General features: G+C 38.9%; 1 protein-coding gene across 1 annotated transcript; it reads left to right on the top strand.

The window, feature by feature from the left end:
* The first annotated feature begins 18,012 nt into the window (after positions 1 to 18,012).
* Positions 18,013 to 18,623, top strand: RPRM (reprimo, TP53 dependent G2 arrest mediator homolog). Its single transcript, XM_032857831.1, has one exon. It carries the CDS (start codon positions 18,267 to 18,269, stop codon positions 18,594 to 18,596), a length of 330 nt encoding a protein of 109 aa, XP_032713722.1. The 5' UTR covers positions 18,013 to 18,266; the 3' UTR covers positions 18,597 to 18,623.
* The last annotated feature ends 776 nt before the right edge of the window (positions 18,624 to 19,399 follow it).

The following is a 19,399-nucleotide window of genomic DNA, read 5'->3' as shown; positions in this document are numbered from 1 at the left end:
AAAAATATTGCAATACTGTGGCTTAAAATAAATCATTGTGAGATCTGCATTCTCTGAGTCACCCTGAGGCTGGAACATTTTCTGCTTGCATTGAAATACTCTGTCTCTTTTCTAAATTCTCCAAGACCCTAAGGGGCCACGGCTCCAGAGAGAGAAATCCTAGTATGGGCACCAAAACATTCATCAGGTAAGTAAAATCAAACAACATAGTGCAAGGGGAAAATGACATCAAAATGTCTTTTGAGCATAAAAAAATAAGTCTCACTAAAGGCCAAATTCAGTTCTGTACCTGAACTAAATATTTTAAGTTACAAGCAGAACCCCACCCCTCCTCCCCCATTCCCCCATTGCTGACATGAAGCTGGACTTCTTGAAAAACTTTATAATCCACAGAGCCAAAAAAGAAAGGCCAATTCTGAGACTCTCTTAGGGGCTAAAGCTTTGCACGTTATAACTAGAGAGAGGAAGACAATAATAGCAATTAGAGACCCTGGGGGGCTCAGTTAAGCATCTACCTTTGGTTCACTCAGGTCATGATCCCAGGGTCCTGGGATCCAGTTCCTCCTTGGGCTCTCTGCTCAGGGGGGAGTCTCCTTCATCCTCTCCTTCTGCTGCTCTCTCTCTGTCAAATAAATAAATAAAATCTTAAAAAAAAAAAGTAATTAGTCACTCATAGTTAGCCCATCCCTTGGCTAAACTAAGATCTCTTGCTCTCTCTCTCACACACACATACATTCACATACACAGAGTTATATGTTGCATGCTGCTGAAATTTGATACCTCTTATTTACATGTTAACAACTAAATGATCTTCTATAACAATACTTTAGACAAGCTCCATCTACTCAATTTATTTGCAAAGTATCTGTAAATAGTTTATCCAGGCTTTTCTGTACTGCCTGTGCATTAATCTAATTATTCACAACAGTTGCAAGCTCTTAAATATAAGCAAAGGTTATTACTCCTTTATTTTACAATTTTAGGACAAAAATCCTTAAAGATTAAAATGAGAAAAATTCTTTCGAGAGTCACAGAGATATATGAACACAGCATGCTGTCTCCTACACACACTAGATGTCACTGCATGACCTGAAATATGGGATATAATTTCATCTATTTCTTTACAATCCTTATAAGCAAGATAGCAAAGGTACAAAATAATCTCGAGGTATGTTTCCCAAAAAGTAGGCACCTTTGCTTGTATTTGGTCAATTGTATCCATAAAAACAAATTCTTGACACATTAAACTAGAAAATACTGTAGGTTTTCTTTCCATCATCAACTCCCCCCGCTCCCCAAATTCTAATATCAAACAGAAAAGTTTGCATTTGATGAGTAAATAATGGTCTCTCTGTTAAATGATACTGGGAGATATTGGAAGAAAATAAAAATGAGGGAATGAATTTAACATGTTTCAAATTCAGCATAGTTATTACAAAATAGTCTCTATGTGTCAAACATAAGCAGGCACCAGGAGGTCTAAACATGAAGTTATAAACAAAAATTGTGAGAACATAGAGAGACTCATGAAGGATTCAGGCAATGAATATCAGCCCCAAAAGAAATAGAGCAAATCTTCATTTGAAAAACTCATATATGAATATACACATTTGCAGCTGTTTATTTCTTGTTCTTCCTTAGCCTAGAGTGACATTTATCTATTATATTTAATGATGTAAATATTTAGAGATGTAAATAGGTGTTCAGCAGAAAAGAATTCCATGGTCAAGCGAGTTTGAGAAATATTTGGCTATTTAAAAAAATCAACAGGCTGGGGGCACCTGGGTGGCTCAGTGGGTTAAAGCCTCTGCTTTCAGCTCAGGTCATGATCCCAGGGTCCTTGGGATCCAGCCCTGCACTGGGCTCTCTGCTCAGCGGGGAGCCTGCTTCCTCCTCTCTCTGACTACTTGTGATCTCTGTCAAATAAATAAATAAATCTTAAAAAAAAAAAATCAACAGGCTTGTTTTCAATGCAGAATTCCTCAGCTTCTAATATTTGAATGTGGATTATAAGTTTCTAAAAGGGAAATGGAGTACCTATCATGTCTTATTTAACTAGTGATACCATCTTAGGGAATACCATTATCTCACTGAACAGAGTTCTACTGCAGAGCAGTAGAAGACATGGCAGGGGATGAGAGAAATGTGAAGATTTAAGATTTATGGCTTTTAATATCATATAGATTCCAGGGGAAAAAAAGTGATCTTATTTTTACTTAATTACTGGAAATTGACAGATCTGAAAAAACTCTAAAGAGCTAAGATCTTTTTTTTATAGTTTGTTTTTCCTTCTTGCAATTAATTTCAATTTAAGAAAAAACAAATGTTTTATGCAGTATAGTTCAAAACTCATATCAATTATTTAGCTGAAACAAACCAAAAGAAACCTGGAAGAAATATCATATGCAGTGTAAATTTTAAGCTATGCTCCCAGATTTCCTGATGGTTAAATATTGATTCCTCTCTACCCCTAAGGGGTCTGTCAAAAAGGCTCAGAAAAGCATTCTCCTAGGAGAAACCATGGTTTATGTGAGCTTGGTGAGCTAAAGAAAATAGGATGGTGCTATGTCTTGCAATAGAGGCTGTTAATGAAGCTTGAGGTGAGTCAAACTCTAAAATATTGTCTGAACATCGGTGGTTGATCAGTGCTGGGCATCTTCCATTTGCCCCATAAGGTTCCACTCCAAGCCCTTCTCCACTTTGCTTTCTTCTGCTGCAGACTGATTTATATGGACAACAGGAACAGGGCTGCCAGAACCTCTGGTTTCCCGTCAGTTGAGTCAATGGGAGCTTTACCTGGCAAAAGACCAAGAGAGGAAGAAAAGTGAGGTCAGGATATTTATTTTCCTGGCTCCCTCCCTCCAACGTTAACTTGACACTAACTTTTCTCTCAGTGGAAGTCCATTGCTCCTCTCAAATCAGCCTTTGGTGAGTTTTGACAAATGTATATACACAGAAACACACCATTGCTGACAGAAACGAAAGATTCTGGATGTCCCCTTTGCATTCCATCAGTCCCTCCTGGCCTCAGGAAATCATTGTTCCGGTTTTTTTTGTTGTTGTTGTTTTGTTTTGTTTTGGGTTTTTTTTTGGTATTATTCATTCTCTAGAATTGTGTATAAATAAAATTAATTATTATGTACTCTTTGTGCATTGGATTTTTTTTTTCACTTAGCATTTTGAGATTTGCCCAATTTGTTAGCAACAACAGGTTTCATGGTGTTTTTTGTTTTGTTTTCTGAAAAGTGTTCTGTGGTAGGCATAGAAAAAATTATTTATGCATTCGTATCTTGGTGGAAATTAGGATTGTTTTTAGGTTTGGGCTACAATGACTTAAGCAACTTAGTATTCTTGGATTAGTCTCTTTTTGTGAATAAGCGTTTCATTGGCTTGGGTCAATGCCAAGGATCAGAAGAGATTAGTCCTATCGTAGGAGAGTGTCCAACATTTTCACAAAGTGCCAAACTATTTCTAAAGTAGTTGCAACATGGTACAGTCCTAGCGGTGGTGCACATTCAGAGTTCTAGTTGTCCTCATCTTCATCAAGACTATTTTCCATCTTTTAAATTTTAGCCATTCCAATGAAGGAAAAGAAAGAAAATGAAAGCCAAATAATCAGGAAAAGAAGTAAAATTGTATCTGTTTTGTGACATGACTGATTAGGCTGTCTAGTGATATCTTATTGTGATTTTAATTTGGATCGTCCCAACTGAGATCTTAAGAATCTTCTTCCATTGAATTTGTTGGTCATTTGTCTATTTTTCTTGAGGAGTGTCTATTAAAATTTTTCTCTATTTTTATTAGCTTTCTTCTGGACTTCTTATAATCAACTTGTAAGAGTATTTATATATTTTAGATATGTGTATTTTCTCCCATTATGTTACATTTTTGTTTTGTTCAAGGTGTTTTTCAGAGAGTAAAAAATTTAAATTTGGATAAAGTCCAATGTAACATTTTTCTCTCATTTGTGGCTTATGTTTTTAGTGTATTTCCAAAGAATTCTTTGCTTACATCAAGGTCACAAAGATTTCTGTCCTATATTTTCTTTTGTAAATGTTGTGATTTTATTTTTTACATTTAGATCAATAGACTATTTCTTGTTAGTTTTTTTGTATATTATAAAGTAAGGTTCAATATTTGCCTTTCCTCATATAATTTATAAATTGGATAAAATTTATCCAGCTGCCCAGCAACAACTTCTTGAAAACTTTTGTTTTTCTATCATGTTCATCTGGAGCATTTGTTGAAAATCAATTCATATGGATCTATTTCTAGACTCTCTATTTTGTTCTGTTGTTCTTTATGTCTACCTTTCTGCCAATACCATACATATGATCGTGTATGTCCACTAAATTTGTTCTCTTTTTAAATTGTTTTGAGTATTCTTGGTTGTTTAGAATCATCAGTTTGTATTTTACAAGTGTCTGGGAAATTCTTGTTGGAATTGTATTGAATATATATTTATAAATTTAGAGAAAGTGCCATTTTAATAATACTGAGAATTCAAATGCATGAATGTGGTATATCTGTTCATTTATTAGGCCTTTTAAAATTCTCTCAATGATGTTCAGTGCTTTTAACTAAAGAGATCTTGTTCATCTTTGTTAAAATTATCCTTAAGTATTGTTTGTTGCTAGTACACAAAAGTTTGTTTTTTGTATATTAACCCTTGATCCTCTGATCTTATAAAATTCACTTAATGTTTCTAGTACTTGTTTTTAAAATTCTCTGCTCTTATAAAACTAGACAATTCATCTGCTAAAAGAAATAGTTTTACTTCTTTCCTTGTGAACTTTATAACTTTTATTATTTTTCTTCTTTACTACAATAGCTAAAATTGCTATTACAATATTGCAGTACAATATTGACTAGAAGTCATGAGAGTACATGCCGGTCTTGTTTCCAGTTATAGGGAACAATGTTCACAAGAGGGTTGACTATAAGCTTTTTGTAAATGTCGTGTATCAATTTGAGAAAGTACCCTTTTATGTCTAGTTTCTGAGAGTTTTTATTAGAAACTGGCAATTCCACATATATTTTATTAAGTACTTTTAATGCAACTCTCAAAATAATATGTTGGTCTCTCTTATTCTATTATCCTGGTGAACTACAAGGACATTTTTAAATTTTAAAACCAAGCTTTCATTCCTGGGATAATAACTCTACTTGACCCAATATATTTTCCATTGTGTATATTCTTGACTTGGATTTACTAATATTTTATTAACGATTTTTTCATCTATGTTTATAAGGAATATTAGTCTGTAATCATTTAATTTTTGTAATGTCTTGTCAGGTTTCAGCATTGGATTATGTTGGCCTTATAAAATGAGTTGGGAAATGTTCCCTCTTTATTTCCTTCTATTTGCTGAAAGATTTTGTGTAAGATAGGTTTTAGTTCCTCTTTAAATTGTGATAGAATTCACCAGTGAAATCATCTGACATTTTCTGGGTGAAAAGTTCTTTTGATTTAAAAAATTGACTTCTAGGGATGCCAGGGTGGCTCGGTGGGTTCAACTCTTGATTTTGGCTCAGGTCATGATCTCGGGGTGCTGAGATGGAGCCCAGAGTGGGGCTCTGCATTGGACATGAAACTGCTCAAGATTCTCTCTGTCCCTCTCCCTCTTCCTCTCCCTGCCAACGCACTCTCTCTGTCTCAAAAAATAACAATAATAAATTCACTTTTGGTAGATATAGACCTAGGAAGATTTTCTGTTTCATATTGTGTCAATTTTTGACAAGTTATATTTGTCAAAGATTTTGTACATTTCATTTAAGTTGTAAAAATTTTGGAATAAGGGGCACCTGGGTGGTTCAGTCAGTTAAGCATCTGCCTTCGGCTCAGGTCATGATCTCAGGGTCCTGAGGTTGAGCCCCATGTCAGGCTCCTGGCTCAGTAGGGAGCCTGCTTCTCCCTCTCCTTCTGTTGCTCCTCCTGCTTGTGCTCTTTCGCTTGCATGCACTATCTCTAAAACAAACAAACAAATAAAATCTTAAAAAAATTTTTTGGAATAAAACCTGTTAACAATATTTTATTATTTTTCTTTTAATATTTGTAGGATTTTTTCATTTCCTTTTTTAAGATTTTATTTATTTATTTTACACAGAGAGAGAGCACAAGCAGGGGGAGTGGCAGGCAGAGGGAGAGAGAGAGAAGTAGACTCCCCACCGAGCAGGGAGCCCAATGTGGGGCTCCATCCCAGCACCCTGGGATCATGAACTGAGCTGAAGGCAGCCATTTAATGGGCTGAGCCACCTAGGCGCCCCAGATTTTTTCATTTCTAACATTGCTAAATTTCTCCCCTGTCTCTTACCAAAACAGTAATTATTTTTGCTTGGGATTTGTCAATTTTGTTGATATCTTCAAAGAACCAGATTTCTGTGTTAAATTTTCCTTCTGCTTTCTATTTCACTGATTTCTGCTCTTAGCTTTATTCTCTCCTGACTTCTATTTATTTGGGTCTTATTTTACTCTTATTCTTCTAACTTCTTCTGATAGAACTGTAGTTCATTTGTTTTGGACCCATCTTTTCTAATAGCATTTTAATATATATATATATATATATATATATTTATTTGTATTTATTTGACAGAGATCACAAGCAGGCAGAGAGGCAGGCAGAGAGAGGGGAGGGGAAGCAGTCTCCCTGACAAGCAGAGAGCCCGATGCAGGGCTCGATCCCAGGACCCTGGGATCATGACCTGAGCTGAAGGCAGAGGCTTTAACCCACTGAGCCACCCAGGCGCCCCTGTAATAGCATTTTAATAGCATTAAAGTGTCCCTCCTCGACAGTACTTTTGCTGTATCCCACATATTTTGATACATTGTTTTCTCATTATCATTTAGTTTGAAAATTTCATTTTCTTAGTGTTTTTCCATTTACAAATGATTATTTAAAAGCTGCTTGTTCAAGTTCCAAGTATTTGGGGTTTCTCTAGATATCTCATTATAACTGAATTATCCTATGACCAGAAAATATGTTCTATAATATTTGAATAGTTTTATATTTAATGAAACCAGTTTCAGAGCCCAGCATATGGTCTATCTTAATGAATGTATCACATGCAGTAAAAAAGTGTATTCTATACTTATTATGGGTAGTATTCTATAAATATCAATTGGGGCAATATGGTTGTAGCTTAATTTTTGAGTATCCTAGCTCTGCTACTTCCTCCACTTTGGCACAAATATTGTTTCCTTTGTTTCTTTGTTGTTCTGCTCAATTCATTTTCTATTCCCTCTTGGGAAAAGAGATTTAGTTGATGCATCTAAGAGCCCATGGTCTCTGGCTCTCCTGCCAGCTCCTTTAGTTTTTTCTGTGGACCACTTGTACTCACCCCTTATTGGATTGTGCAAACCAATTCTTAAAGTCTTAGCTTATCTTCTCCAATTGCTACACTGAACTTGTGGAAGAGTACCTGTTAGGTGATTTGGTATTCTCATGACCTTCAGATGCCCTGTTGCTTTCCTCTGCTACTTCCTGCACAGATGCTAATGCTACCTTGGTCTTATAGCTGTCAGTGCTTCGTCCTAGAATTTAGGGTTAATGGGGATATTTTGTCACCTTTTTTTTGTTGTAGATGCTGCCTTTGGGTTAGATGTTCATATTTTAATTGCTCTCTGTTTTAATGCGGGAATTTGATAAGATACATAAACTATTTCACCACCAGCATCACCCTCCCAGAATCCTTTGAACTCTTAAAATTTTACTTATGTTTCCTCCTTTATGTGTAGTTTACCATTTTAGTTACTTTTTACAATTAATTTTTAAACTGGAATTAGAATTTTATTTTTCTCCAAACAACCCGTTTTCCTAGCTCCATATATTATAAAATTCATATTTGGAATTGAAGTTTTCAATTTATATAGAAATAAGCATAGTATGATTTGGATCTGTTTCTGAGTTTTCTAAAATGCCTGTCTGGCTTTTTCTTTCATGAGTACTGTATAGTATTAAGATATTAGTGGATTGAGTTAACATATTTTCTTTGTAATTTTGCATTTTTTCATAAATGAGATTAGTCTGTGGTTTATTGTTGGTATTGTCCTTCTAAGGCTGGAGTGTCAGGGTGAGAACATATTTTCAAAATACAAAATGTTTAAGGAGGAGCTCAACCTTTATCTATGATCTCGCACAATTTATAGAACATGAGATCATTTGCTACTTCAAAGTCTGACTTAGCTCATGAGTAACATGATAGGGGACCAATATCTTTCTTGAGTAAAATTTTAAATTATTTTTCTAATATAGTATCTGATTTCTAACCTGCTGGGGTTTTTTTATTCTTAAGAGAATTTTGATAATTTATGTTTTCCTAACAAATCAGCTACCCTTTAAAATGTATCTGCATAGATGTGTATGTGATATTCTCTTATAATTTTGAAAACTCTCTCTAGATCATAGTTTTCTATGGATGTTATAATAACTTATAACACAATTAGCATCTTAAAACAACACAGATTTATTAACTTACAGTTTTGAACTACAAAATAGGCCTCAGTGGGCTAAAATCATGGTATTGGCAAGATTGTTTTCTTTTCTAGAAGCTCTAAGGAAGAATGCAATTTCTTGCCTTTTTAGCTTCTAGTGGCCATGCACATTCCTTGGCACATGGCCCTCTTACCCTGTCTTCAAAGCCAGCAACAATGATTAGGGTTCTTCTCTGATTGTATCACTGTGACCTCTTCTGCCTCCCTCTTCCCCACTTACAGCCATTGCGATTACATTTCCTACCCAGATAATCCTCCCCTCCTAAATTCAACTGGTTAGCAAATTTAGTTTTACCTGTAACCTGCCCCTTTGCCATGAAAAGGAATATAGCCACAGGTTCCAAGGATCAGGACACAAATATATTTTGAGGGAGATTATTCTGTTTTCCCCACTGCTTATAAAATTATTCTTTTGAATTAACTTCTATAATAATTACATTGCATTGCCATTAAAAAAACTCTTTTAGTGTTACTGTAGTCAAATGCTATTTATTCAGTTTTTGTTACTTTTATTATGGGAAATCAATTTATATTTTAGTCTAGATATTGACTTATTTATGGAATGGAATTAATTTTGATATATGACATAGAATAGGAATCTTAATGGATTTCATTTAATCCAAACAATTTTCCCAGCACCATTTAGTCTATAACTCATCCTTCTTCCTATTGATTTGTAATAGTTCTTCTGCCTTCTCAAGTTCTTAAGCATGCCAGAGTATTTTCTAGGTCATGTGTTCTATTTTGAATGAAAATTGGCCTCTATCTTACACCATACACAAAAATCATCTCAAAATAGATTAAGGACTTAAATGTAAGGCCTGAGATGGTTAAATTTTTAGAAGAAAACAGAGGCAGTACGCTCCCTGACATTGGTTGGAGCAATGATTTTTTGCATTTGATACCAAAAGCAAAGGCAACAAAGCCAAAAACAATGGGACCACAGCAGATTAAAAAGCTTCTGCACAACAAAGGAAATAATAAATGAAAAGACAACTTTGGAATGGGAGAGATATTTGTAAACAACTTATGTGATTAAGGTTTAATATCTAAAATATACAAGGAACTCATATAACTCAATAGCAAATGAATAACCCATTAAGAAATGGGCAAAGGACCTGAATAGACAATACAAATGGCAGACAAGCATGTGAAAATGTACTCAACATCACTAATCACCAGGGAAATGCAAATCACAACCACAGTGAGATGTCATCTCATACCTGTTAGAATGGTTATTATCCAAGTCAGGGGCACCTGGGTCACACAGTCATTTGAGCATCTGACTCTTGGTTTTGGCTCAGGTCATGATCTCAGGGACCATGAGACTGAGCCCTGTCTAAGGTTCTCTCTCGCTCTTCCTTTGCCCCTCCTGCTGTGCCTGCACACACACTCCCTCTTTCTAAAAATAAAGAAATAAGTCTTTAAAAAATGTCCAAAGAAAAAATGTGTTCAAAGGATATGGAGACAAGGGAACCCTTGTACACTGTTAGTAGGAATATAAATTGGTATAGCCATTATGGAAAACAGTGTGGAGTTTCCTCAAAAAATTAAAAATAGAACTACCATATGATCCAGCAATCTTACTTCAGGATATATATAAATCCAAAGGAAATAAAGTCACTATCTGGAAAAGATATCTTCATTCTTTTTTAAAAAAGATTCATTTATTTATTTTAGAGACAGAGAGCATGAGCAGGGGGAGGGGCAGAGGGAGAGAGAGAGAAAGAGAAGCAGACTCCCCACTGAGAGGGGAGCCTGACATGGGGATCGATTTTATGACCCAGATCATGACCCAAGCTGAAATCAAGAGTGGGATGCTTAACCTACTGAGCCACCCAGGTCCTCCAAAGATATCTGAATTCTTATGTTGATTGTGGCATTAGGCACATCATGACAGACACCATTAGTGAGTAGGACATGGAGCTGGTTGGTGACTATCAATGTCAAAGTAGGTACCCAGCAGCCTTAAAAAAAAAGAAAATTACAAAGCATCACAAAAACTCCACTTGAAGTACAGTATTTGCTGTGAGATAAGGAGTGCCTAAAAGACCACCTTAGCAAGAAGGACTCAGAGTCACTGCTCAGTTATGCTGGAATGTGACATGGTGAATGCAGGGACACACAGCAAGAGGAAGCGTGGTCATCCCAGAAGAAGCACTGAAGTTCGCTGGGTGGAAATGCCTTCTCTGGTCATTTCAATCAGGTTCACTGTGGGGACAATGTCCTCTTTCACAAAACTGTCCAGCACGACTGAAGAAACAGGCACCAGAATGTGGATGTTTACGTTCTGGATACTGTCTCCAGTGAATTACAAAATGAAGTTCTGGAAATGAGGAGCACCCTGAGTCATGGGGCCACCAGGCATCTTTGATGAGCTTTATTTCCTAGCTAAGGCACAGGACTTTATACTCTTTAAGGAGGTTTCATTTAATTTAATTATCTTTATGCAGAGATTCTTTCCAAAATACAAATCTGGCTTTTTGTTGCTTCAAACTCTTCCGTTTCTCCTCACAGCTTTCAAGTGGAAATCCGAATTCCGAAAGATAATAAGAACAACCTTTCATGGTCTGGCCTCTACAAACCCCTTCATCGTTCTCTATCTTGTGGTAATCAGTACAAATCAGTACAAAAATACAGAACTACTTGCAGATGAAGAAAGTAAAACACACCTTCCCTCACACCTTGCTCCATTCAGCATGCTTCGCCTGGTTCAGTCCCCTTCTATGGACCCTTCAGACTCAGTTCAGTATCATGTCCTCACCACCACTCTCCCAATGCCCCAGTCTGGATTAGTTGTTCTTCCTGTATCTCCCATGGAATTCATCATGGCCTTCAACGGTCATCTCCTTGTCAGTCTGCCTTCCCAGTAACTGGAGAACAGAGACTGCCTCTCTTGGTTCTTGTCTTACTCCTTTCAGGTTTCTGTAACAAAAATACCATAGACTGTGTGGCTTAGACAACATTTATTTCTCATGGTTCCGAAGGCTGGGAAGTCCAAGTTGTCAAAACATTCTGTGCCTGGTGACGGTCTGTCCCCAGTTCATAGATGGCCGTATTCTTGATATAATCTCACAGAACGGAAGGGTCAAGAGAGCTCTTTGGGATCTCTTTTATAAGGTATTAATTTCTTTTATGAGAATGGACTTCTCATGACTTAATCACTGATGGTCCCACATCCTAATACCATCACTTGAGGGGTTAGGATTTCCCACATGGATTTTGGGGGGACACAAACATTCAGTTAACAGAAGCTCTATACCACTATATGGTGTTATGTACACTAAATTGATCCATAAACGTTTCCTGAAAAAATTTGCTAATTACTTGTCCTAAAAATCTTGGAGGACAAGGAGAAATGGTTGATGGATAATGAAATTGAGCAGTAATGTTAGTAGATGATGTGCCCAATTTTTTAATCACATTGACTTTTGAAAACTCTTTAAAGATAGATTTATCTCTTTAAAGATATCTCTCTATATATCTATCTTTAGATATCTACCTATCTATCTTTAAATCTATCTCTTTAAAGACAGATTTATCAACCACAGAATCACAGATAGGCACATAGTAAATGTTGGACTATTTGTTGCCACTAGTATCAGTGTATAAATACAAAAACGCTACCACTTCTGCTTCTTATCTGAAAACAGGTGACCTTAATCGTTTCCCTACATAGTGCTATGAATTTGCCAAAGACACATATCTTCATGAGTTCAAACAGACAACTCTAAATTCAGCATGCTATGGGCAAGACTTCTTTTCCTCCTTCGCTTCCAGGATGATTTCTCCTTCATATTTTTTATATATAAATATTTGAGGGCATCAGCACACTTGTCCTATGGAAACAGAAGATATACTCTTGCCTCAGATTCACTGAGCTGAAGCTGAGAAATTGGAGAAATTGCATCTCTCATGTGCCCTTGCAGCCACCTGCTTCTCCCCATTTTGAGGCTGGTGCAAGTTCTGTTTCTTTAATGTGGGAAGGAATGCCCCGGTGGCACTAAAAGCTTGATGCAGCTCGGTGCCTTTTTCACTTTATGATCTAAATCATGCAGACTTTAAAGGGTGGACAGAGAATCAGGATGAAATAATGGCCAACACTTCATGGAGGCAAAAATCGTCTATGTTGCACATCTAAAAATAGGATGGTCTAGGTCTATGATGTATATACTGGAAACTTCTCAGCATGTTCAGTGATCAGGGCTTTTTAATCAAACTTGGGGTTGAGTTATTACATGCTCTTCCTGGACCTTTATTTCAACAGCAGTGAAAGGGTATTAACAGAGGAGAACATAGTAGCTCTACTCCCTGTATTCTTCTGTGTGCCTGTGCGTTGAAAGACAGCTCTGACTCAGAGAGGTCAGCTGTGTAACACAAGGACAATCTTCCCTCTCCTCCCACAGAAAGAAGTGGACAGTCACCAGATGGCATCAGGTCAGGAATCCAGGGAGTATATTTAAATAAAAGAGGTAGAGGTAGGCCCTTGGTTTAATTTTTATTGTTTATTGCTGGCTGCTTTTCTTCTGAACTACCTTTAACAAAATCAATGCAAAAATCAAAGGATAAATTCGACAGATGCAGTCTTTATACTTTATACTTAGAAGTCTAAGGTCTGAATATTTCATTAAAAATTACAGTTTACAGTTTACAACCAACACCACCATCCATCTCCAGAACTTCTTCCCCAACTGAAATTTTGTACTCCTTAAACAATAACTCCCCATTACTTCCTCCCTCAGTTGCTGGTAGCCACTATTCTACTTTCTGTCTCTATAAAGTTGACTATTCTAGGCATCTAATATAAATGGAATCATACAATATTTGTCTTTTGTGTCTGGCTTATTTCATCTGGCATAATTTCTTCAAAGTTCATCTGTGTTGTAGCTCGTACCAGAATTTCATTGTTTTTTTGCATGTACATATCACTTTTTTGTTTTTAATCTCTTCATCCATTGATGGACATCTGGGTTGTTTCTACCTTTTGACTACTGAGAATAATACTGCTATGAACATTCATATACAAATACTTGTTCAAGTCCCTGCCTTCAGTTTCGGGGGCATATACCTAGAAATGAAATTGCTGAATCACACGGCAATTCTGTGTTTAAGTTTTTGAGGAAATACCATACTGTTTTTCATGGAGGTTGCACAATTTTACATTCCCACCAGCAATTTACAAGAGTTCTAATTCCTCCACATCCTTACAATTTCTTTACTTAACAAGGCGAATCACTTCATATGGAAATCTTTCTAAAATCTATCACTCATCTCCAGCCTTCAAAAGGGAAATATTAAACAAACCTTGAAGTTTTTCTTATAGTGACTTATACACATTGATGCCTCCTCAGAAGCTATTACAATATATCTTTGAGATCTTGCACTGAGCTAGACGCTATCCTCAGTTATTTCCACAGATGAGAAACAATTCTCTCAGAATCCTTAAAAGTATCATCTCCATTTCACAGAAAAATAAATGAGGTACACAGAGGTAAAGACACTTCTCCAAGATCACACGACTAGTTAGTGAAGATGGCAGGATTCAAAGTCCTTGCCTTTAGACATTTAGTGAGACTCCTAGCCATCTGAGAATGTTTGTCTCTATATTAAATGTCCCCAAACTAATACTGTAGACTCTTAGAAAATTTGTTGGTGTTGTTCAATGTTTTATTTTGTTTTTCTTTCTGGTGTTAATCCTTGTGTCGTCAGAGTACCTACCTCTAGTCATTTTCTCTTCTCTATCCATATGCTGATACTGACATCCTGTTATTAAGAAAAACAGAAAAAGAAAGAGTTAAGGGGCACTTGGGTGGTTTAATCAGTTAAGCATCTGCCTCTGGCTCAGGTCACGATCCCAGGATCCTGGGGTAGTGTCCTGCATGGAGCCTTGTGTAGCAACCCCTGTCCCCCACCGCTCAGCTGGGAACCAGCTTCTCCCTCCTCATTCCCCCTGCTTGTGCTTTCTCTCTCTCTCTGTCAAATAAATGGATAAAATCCTTTAAGAACAAAAGAAAGAAAGGAAGGAAGGGTGGGTTAAAACTGTGTGAAAAGCAAAGTGCACAGGTTTGAGAGAGAATTTGGAGAGTCATCCTAAGGGTAAAAATATATGATTCTAAGTATTTGGCTCTCATGATATCTATTCTTGTGGTTTGAAGACATATTTTGCTTATATCTGGCTTGCTTCTTGTGTTCGAGGTACCGAGTCTACTGTTATGAATGAACATGAGTGCCTGTTCTTACTCCTCATATAATGTAATTTATTTTGTATAAAACCTTGTCCCCAAATAGCAAATATCCTTTCTATGTCTAATATGCTCTTCTGAAAAATGTCTACTTATTATTTTCATAATACACGCAGATAGAAAACAAAAAGGAAAAGGCTTTTTTTTTTTTCAAAAGACTTTATTTATTTTTTTGACAGACAGAGATCACAAGTAGGCAGAGAGGCAGGCAGAGAGAGAGGAGGAAGCAGGCTCCCTGCTGAGCAGAGAGCCCAATGCGGGGCTCGATCCCAGGACCCTGGGATCATGACCTGAGCTGAAGGCAGAGGCTTTAACCCACTGAGCCACCCAGGCAGGCACCTAGGAAAAGGCTTTTGACATTGAAAATGTCTGGTCCTACATTGAGACAATTCAGTCTATAGATCTACTGACTACTGATGATAACTGCCCATCAATATAAGCCTAGAATATTTTTGTAGAACTTACTATATGCCACAGGTATGTTTTCTAGAGAGAATAAACACGTTTCTTTCCTTGTATAACATGTATATTGTGAAGTGCTGAACATTTAACTTTTTGAAAATCAAACCTTTTTCCAGTGAAGTAGAAGAGGGCACTAGTTAAATAAATATAACAGTGAGTCTTTCTATGTACCAAAACTTTTTATTTGAAATGAATATTTCATATCACCATCTATTTTTCTAGAAATTAAGTTTTTCTATATCCACACTTTTTGAAAGATTTTTCTCCCCACATTTGTAAGATTTTCCTAGGAAACAGGTGAATAACAGGAGTAAAGCTGAGAGAAAAGTATTCACTCAAAACACAAAATGGAAAGATAAATAAGTTTCTGCAGAAAAACTATATCTAGCAGCCTAGCTGGATTCCCTTAGATTCCCTAATAATTATATATATATATATATATATCTCCAGTAGGCTCTAGGTAATTTTCATCTAAATACTGCAAATAATTTTATTCAATAAAATCAGAGTGTGCAGGGTAGTAGGGAGATGAAGGAAACAGAACCACATTCCCAAAGATGAACTAACTGGTGGGAACAACTATTTTCCTCTTACTCACAATTTTGCAGCTGGTTAGTAGATAATGCCCAAAGAAAAGAAAGTTATTTCTTGTAAGAATGTGATCCTCAAATCTAAAGGTTTGATGATATCAAACTCCCACTGAACTCTGAGATTTGATCATTTTTACACTGGTTTCTAACTAAAACGGTAATACCGTTAATATCAATAAGCACACTCAAATCCTCATAATGATTCAATTGATATTTTAAGGCATTTTTTATAACTCCTACCATGTTGGACCTCACAAATATGCTGTATGATTCTATTTGGTTTTGTCACATAAAGAAGGAACTATCTATCTCTACCCATTTCACTCAACTTCTACTAAACATACAATCCTAGGCAAGTTAACATCCCTGAAAGTTGACCTCTGTTCTCTACCTTTTGCTCTTCTAAATTTCTACTACTTGCCTTTGCAATTCATTATAGTATTGCTTTATAATGTCTTAAATTCTTCTGTAATTTTTTCACATATACATTGTTTTATTGTTAAGTATCACATCTTAACTAAGATAGACTGACTGTATAGTGAGATTTAAATAGTTTTTTTTTTTCCCAATCACCTAATAATACATTCTTCCAAAGAAGAAATTGTTGGGAGTGGAGCATTTCTCAAGGCTAATGAAATCATGAGAAACTAGAGCCATAAACCAGGTGAATTATAGATTATCTATATATCTATAGATAGATATATTTCTATCTATTATAGATAGATAGAAATATAGATTTTCAGCTATGAAACTACACCTGAAATAAAAATAGCTATTTAGAAGGATCTAGGCTTATTGAAGCTCATATATAATCAACATCCAAAAACTGAAAACTCTTAACTGAAGGATAGTTCATTCTATGTTATGGTGGTCATGAAGTAGTAAGAAAAAATAAGGAAATCTCTCAACATGGAATAAATGATGTTTGGGGAGAGAAACACAAGAGCGTTTAACAAGCAAAAAGAATGGAATTGAGAAAAGAAGGGAAAATGTCAAGACAGCTATTATGCTTTAACAGAAATGTAAATGTATTCTACCAAAAGTTTGGACTGAGCGTCAGGTTACTGGTTTCCGCCTTTTACAGTTGAAAGAAGAAAGGAAGTGAGTAAGGGAGAGGGGAAGGAGGAAGGTGAGGGGAAAAAGGAAATAGAAAAGGGAAATACAAAACAAAACACAACAACAGAAGAATTCTTCTGGAGCTTAAGAAACAATCTGACAAGTTTATAACATTTTCCTGAAGCCTGTAGCAAAATCATAATGGCCTGAAGTCTCAGTCAGGCCCCTGAAACATCTGTAGCTTTGTTCGAAATGACTAAAATGCGATACATCAGTTTATGGAAAGTGGGGAGAGCTTGCCGCAGTTGGCTGGTGTTCTAGGTGATGGATATTGATGAGCCATAAAACGACTGATATACTGCCAACCGAGGAAAACACTGGAAGCACCTCCAAAAACTCATCTGTAACCAAGATTATAAGAGTGCCCACTCTGTCCCTCCTCCCACCCTTATGGGAGAGGTGATCTTGCCTCTGGCAACCATTCCCACACAAAGGCCACAAAAGAGCGTATCTTTCCCCTTACTACCCCCTCCCTTCCTTCGCCTCAAAAATCACTCTAAAACCTGCCTTATTCTATCTTCCAATGGCTTTCTTCCTCCTTTTCTTCTTTCCTCCCTCCTATTTCTACTTCCTTCTTTCCCTCCTTCCCTGCTTTCTTTCTTTCCAAAATCCATACTTAAACAAACAAACTCCCAGATCATCCCTACTCCACCAGAAATCCGTCGCAGGGAAGACGGAATCAGACACTTGTGGCGGGCCCGTGCATTCGCCCAGCACCATCTGGCACCTGCGATTCATCGCCACTTTCATCCGCCCAGAGGTGAGAGGGGCGGGAGGCAAGAGACACGCAGAGCTGGTGTGACCCAGTTCTTTGGAAACTTTCCGCTGATCGAAACCTCTCCTCCATCTGAAACTCTTTAATCATCCATCTAGCCAGAAAGGTACGGACTTCTGCCTAGTATTTGGAGGTGAAAAAGAGGCGAAGCAAGAAAGGCAGGAGGAAGGAAGAGGTTCGCCCCTCTGCTTCCCCCACCTCCAAACCGCCGCGGGCGCGGAGCGGTGGCGCGGCCGGAAGGGGCCGCTGTTCGCTCAGAGCAGCCGCCGGGCCGCCGCCGCCGCGCCTCCCCTCCCACGGCCCCGCTGGCCCAGCCCCGCCAAGTTCCAACAGCCCCCAGTCGAGCGAGCGCCGGGAACCAGCACCGCCCTGGCAGGAGCAGACGGCGCAGACCAGCCAGGCTGCGGCGCGCGTCGGAAAGGCTCCTGGGGAAGTCCCACGACCCGGGGACTTGGGAAAGGAGAGAGCGAGCAGCCCCCGCGCGCGCCAAGTCTCCAAGTGAGCGCTCAGCTCCGGATCCGTTGCTCCTGCGCCGGCCGCCTTCCCACCCCTCGGACCCGCGCCTCCCCGGGCGCCCGCCGCCTCCCGCGATGAACCCGGCGCTGGACAACCAGACGGATGTGGCGGGCCTGCTCCTGGCCAACAGCAGCGAGGCGCTGGAGCGCGCCGTGCGCTGCTGCACCCAGGCGTCGGTGGTGACCGACGACGGCTTCGCGGAGGGCGGCCCGGACGAGCGCAGCCTGTACATCATGCGCGTGGTGCAGATCGCGGTCATGTGCGTGCTCTCCCTGACCGTGGTCTTCGGCATCTTCTTCCTCGGCTGCAACCTCCTCATCAAGTCCGAGGGCATGATCAACTTCCTGGTGAAAGACCGGAGACCGTCTAAAGAGGTGGAAGCGGTGGTCGTGGGGCCCTACTGACGGGCCCTCTCGCCGCCGCGGCAGCCGCCCCAACGCCTCCCTACTTAGCCGGCCGGGCCGCGCCCCCTCATCATCCGAGACCGGGCGAAGCAAACCTGTCGGAGTCAATCATTTCTCTCGACTTTTGCCTTTCGGGATGAAGCGACCCGTTTCTCGCTCGCCCTCTGAAAGCCCCCATTCCTGGCAGTAGGAGGAGAGGGCCCCGACTGGACTCAGCAGCAAGTGGCAAGAAGAGGGCAATTAGGGCGCAGAACTTTGGAAGCTGCCGCCGGCGTGGATGCGGGAAGACCGACCCGGCGACGGCCCTTCTCCACCCGCAGGTGGGCCACGCTCTCGGGGCAGGTGGAGCGGGCGGGCAGGGGAGAGACCCAGCGGCACCGATTGCCTGGTGGCCCGAAAAGTGACCGGTGTACACGCCACGCAACAGAACTAAGGCGGACACAGAAATCAGTGTCCGGATTCGCGCCCATTATCTCCCGCTCTTCCCAGCCCTGGCGCGAGAGACTATAAATACCTTTGATTGATTGTAACTGTGCTGTTTTAAGGGATTTTGTGTTTGCTTGAATACACATATTTGATAAGTCCTTTGCTGCCCTAGTGGCCTATTTGCCTGCCTGGGGTTAGAGTTTTGTTATCCTGGGAGAAGGGGTGGGGGGAGGGGAAAGCCTGCGAATGCTGAACGGGTGATTTGTTTCTTTTATTGCATTTCCAACTAGGGGGTGGTAGGGCGGGGGTTGGGGGGGAGGAGGCTGACGCCCTAATTAGCCCCGGGGCAAAGACTTGGAATAGAACTTGTAGCTCCT

This window comes from Lontra canadensis, unplaced genomic scaffold (genome assembly GCF_010015895.1).
Source record: "Lontra canadensis isolate GAN:19392208 unplaced genomic scaffold, GSC_riverotter_1.0 scaffold13, whole genome shotgun sequence".
NCBI lineage: Eukaryota > Metazoa > Chordata > Mammalia > Carnivora > Mustelidae > Lontra > Lontra canadensis.
The sequence above is the reverse complement of the archived record's forward strand: the minus strand, read 5'-3'. Positions and strand labels throughout refer to the sequence as shown.

Bases quoted from the DNA above. Each gene is read 5' to 3' on its own strand.
- RPRM (XM_032857831.1), top strand. From the start codon at position 18,267: ATGAACCCGGCGCTGGACAACCAGACGGATGTGGCGGGCCTGCTCCTG.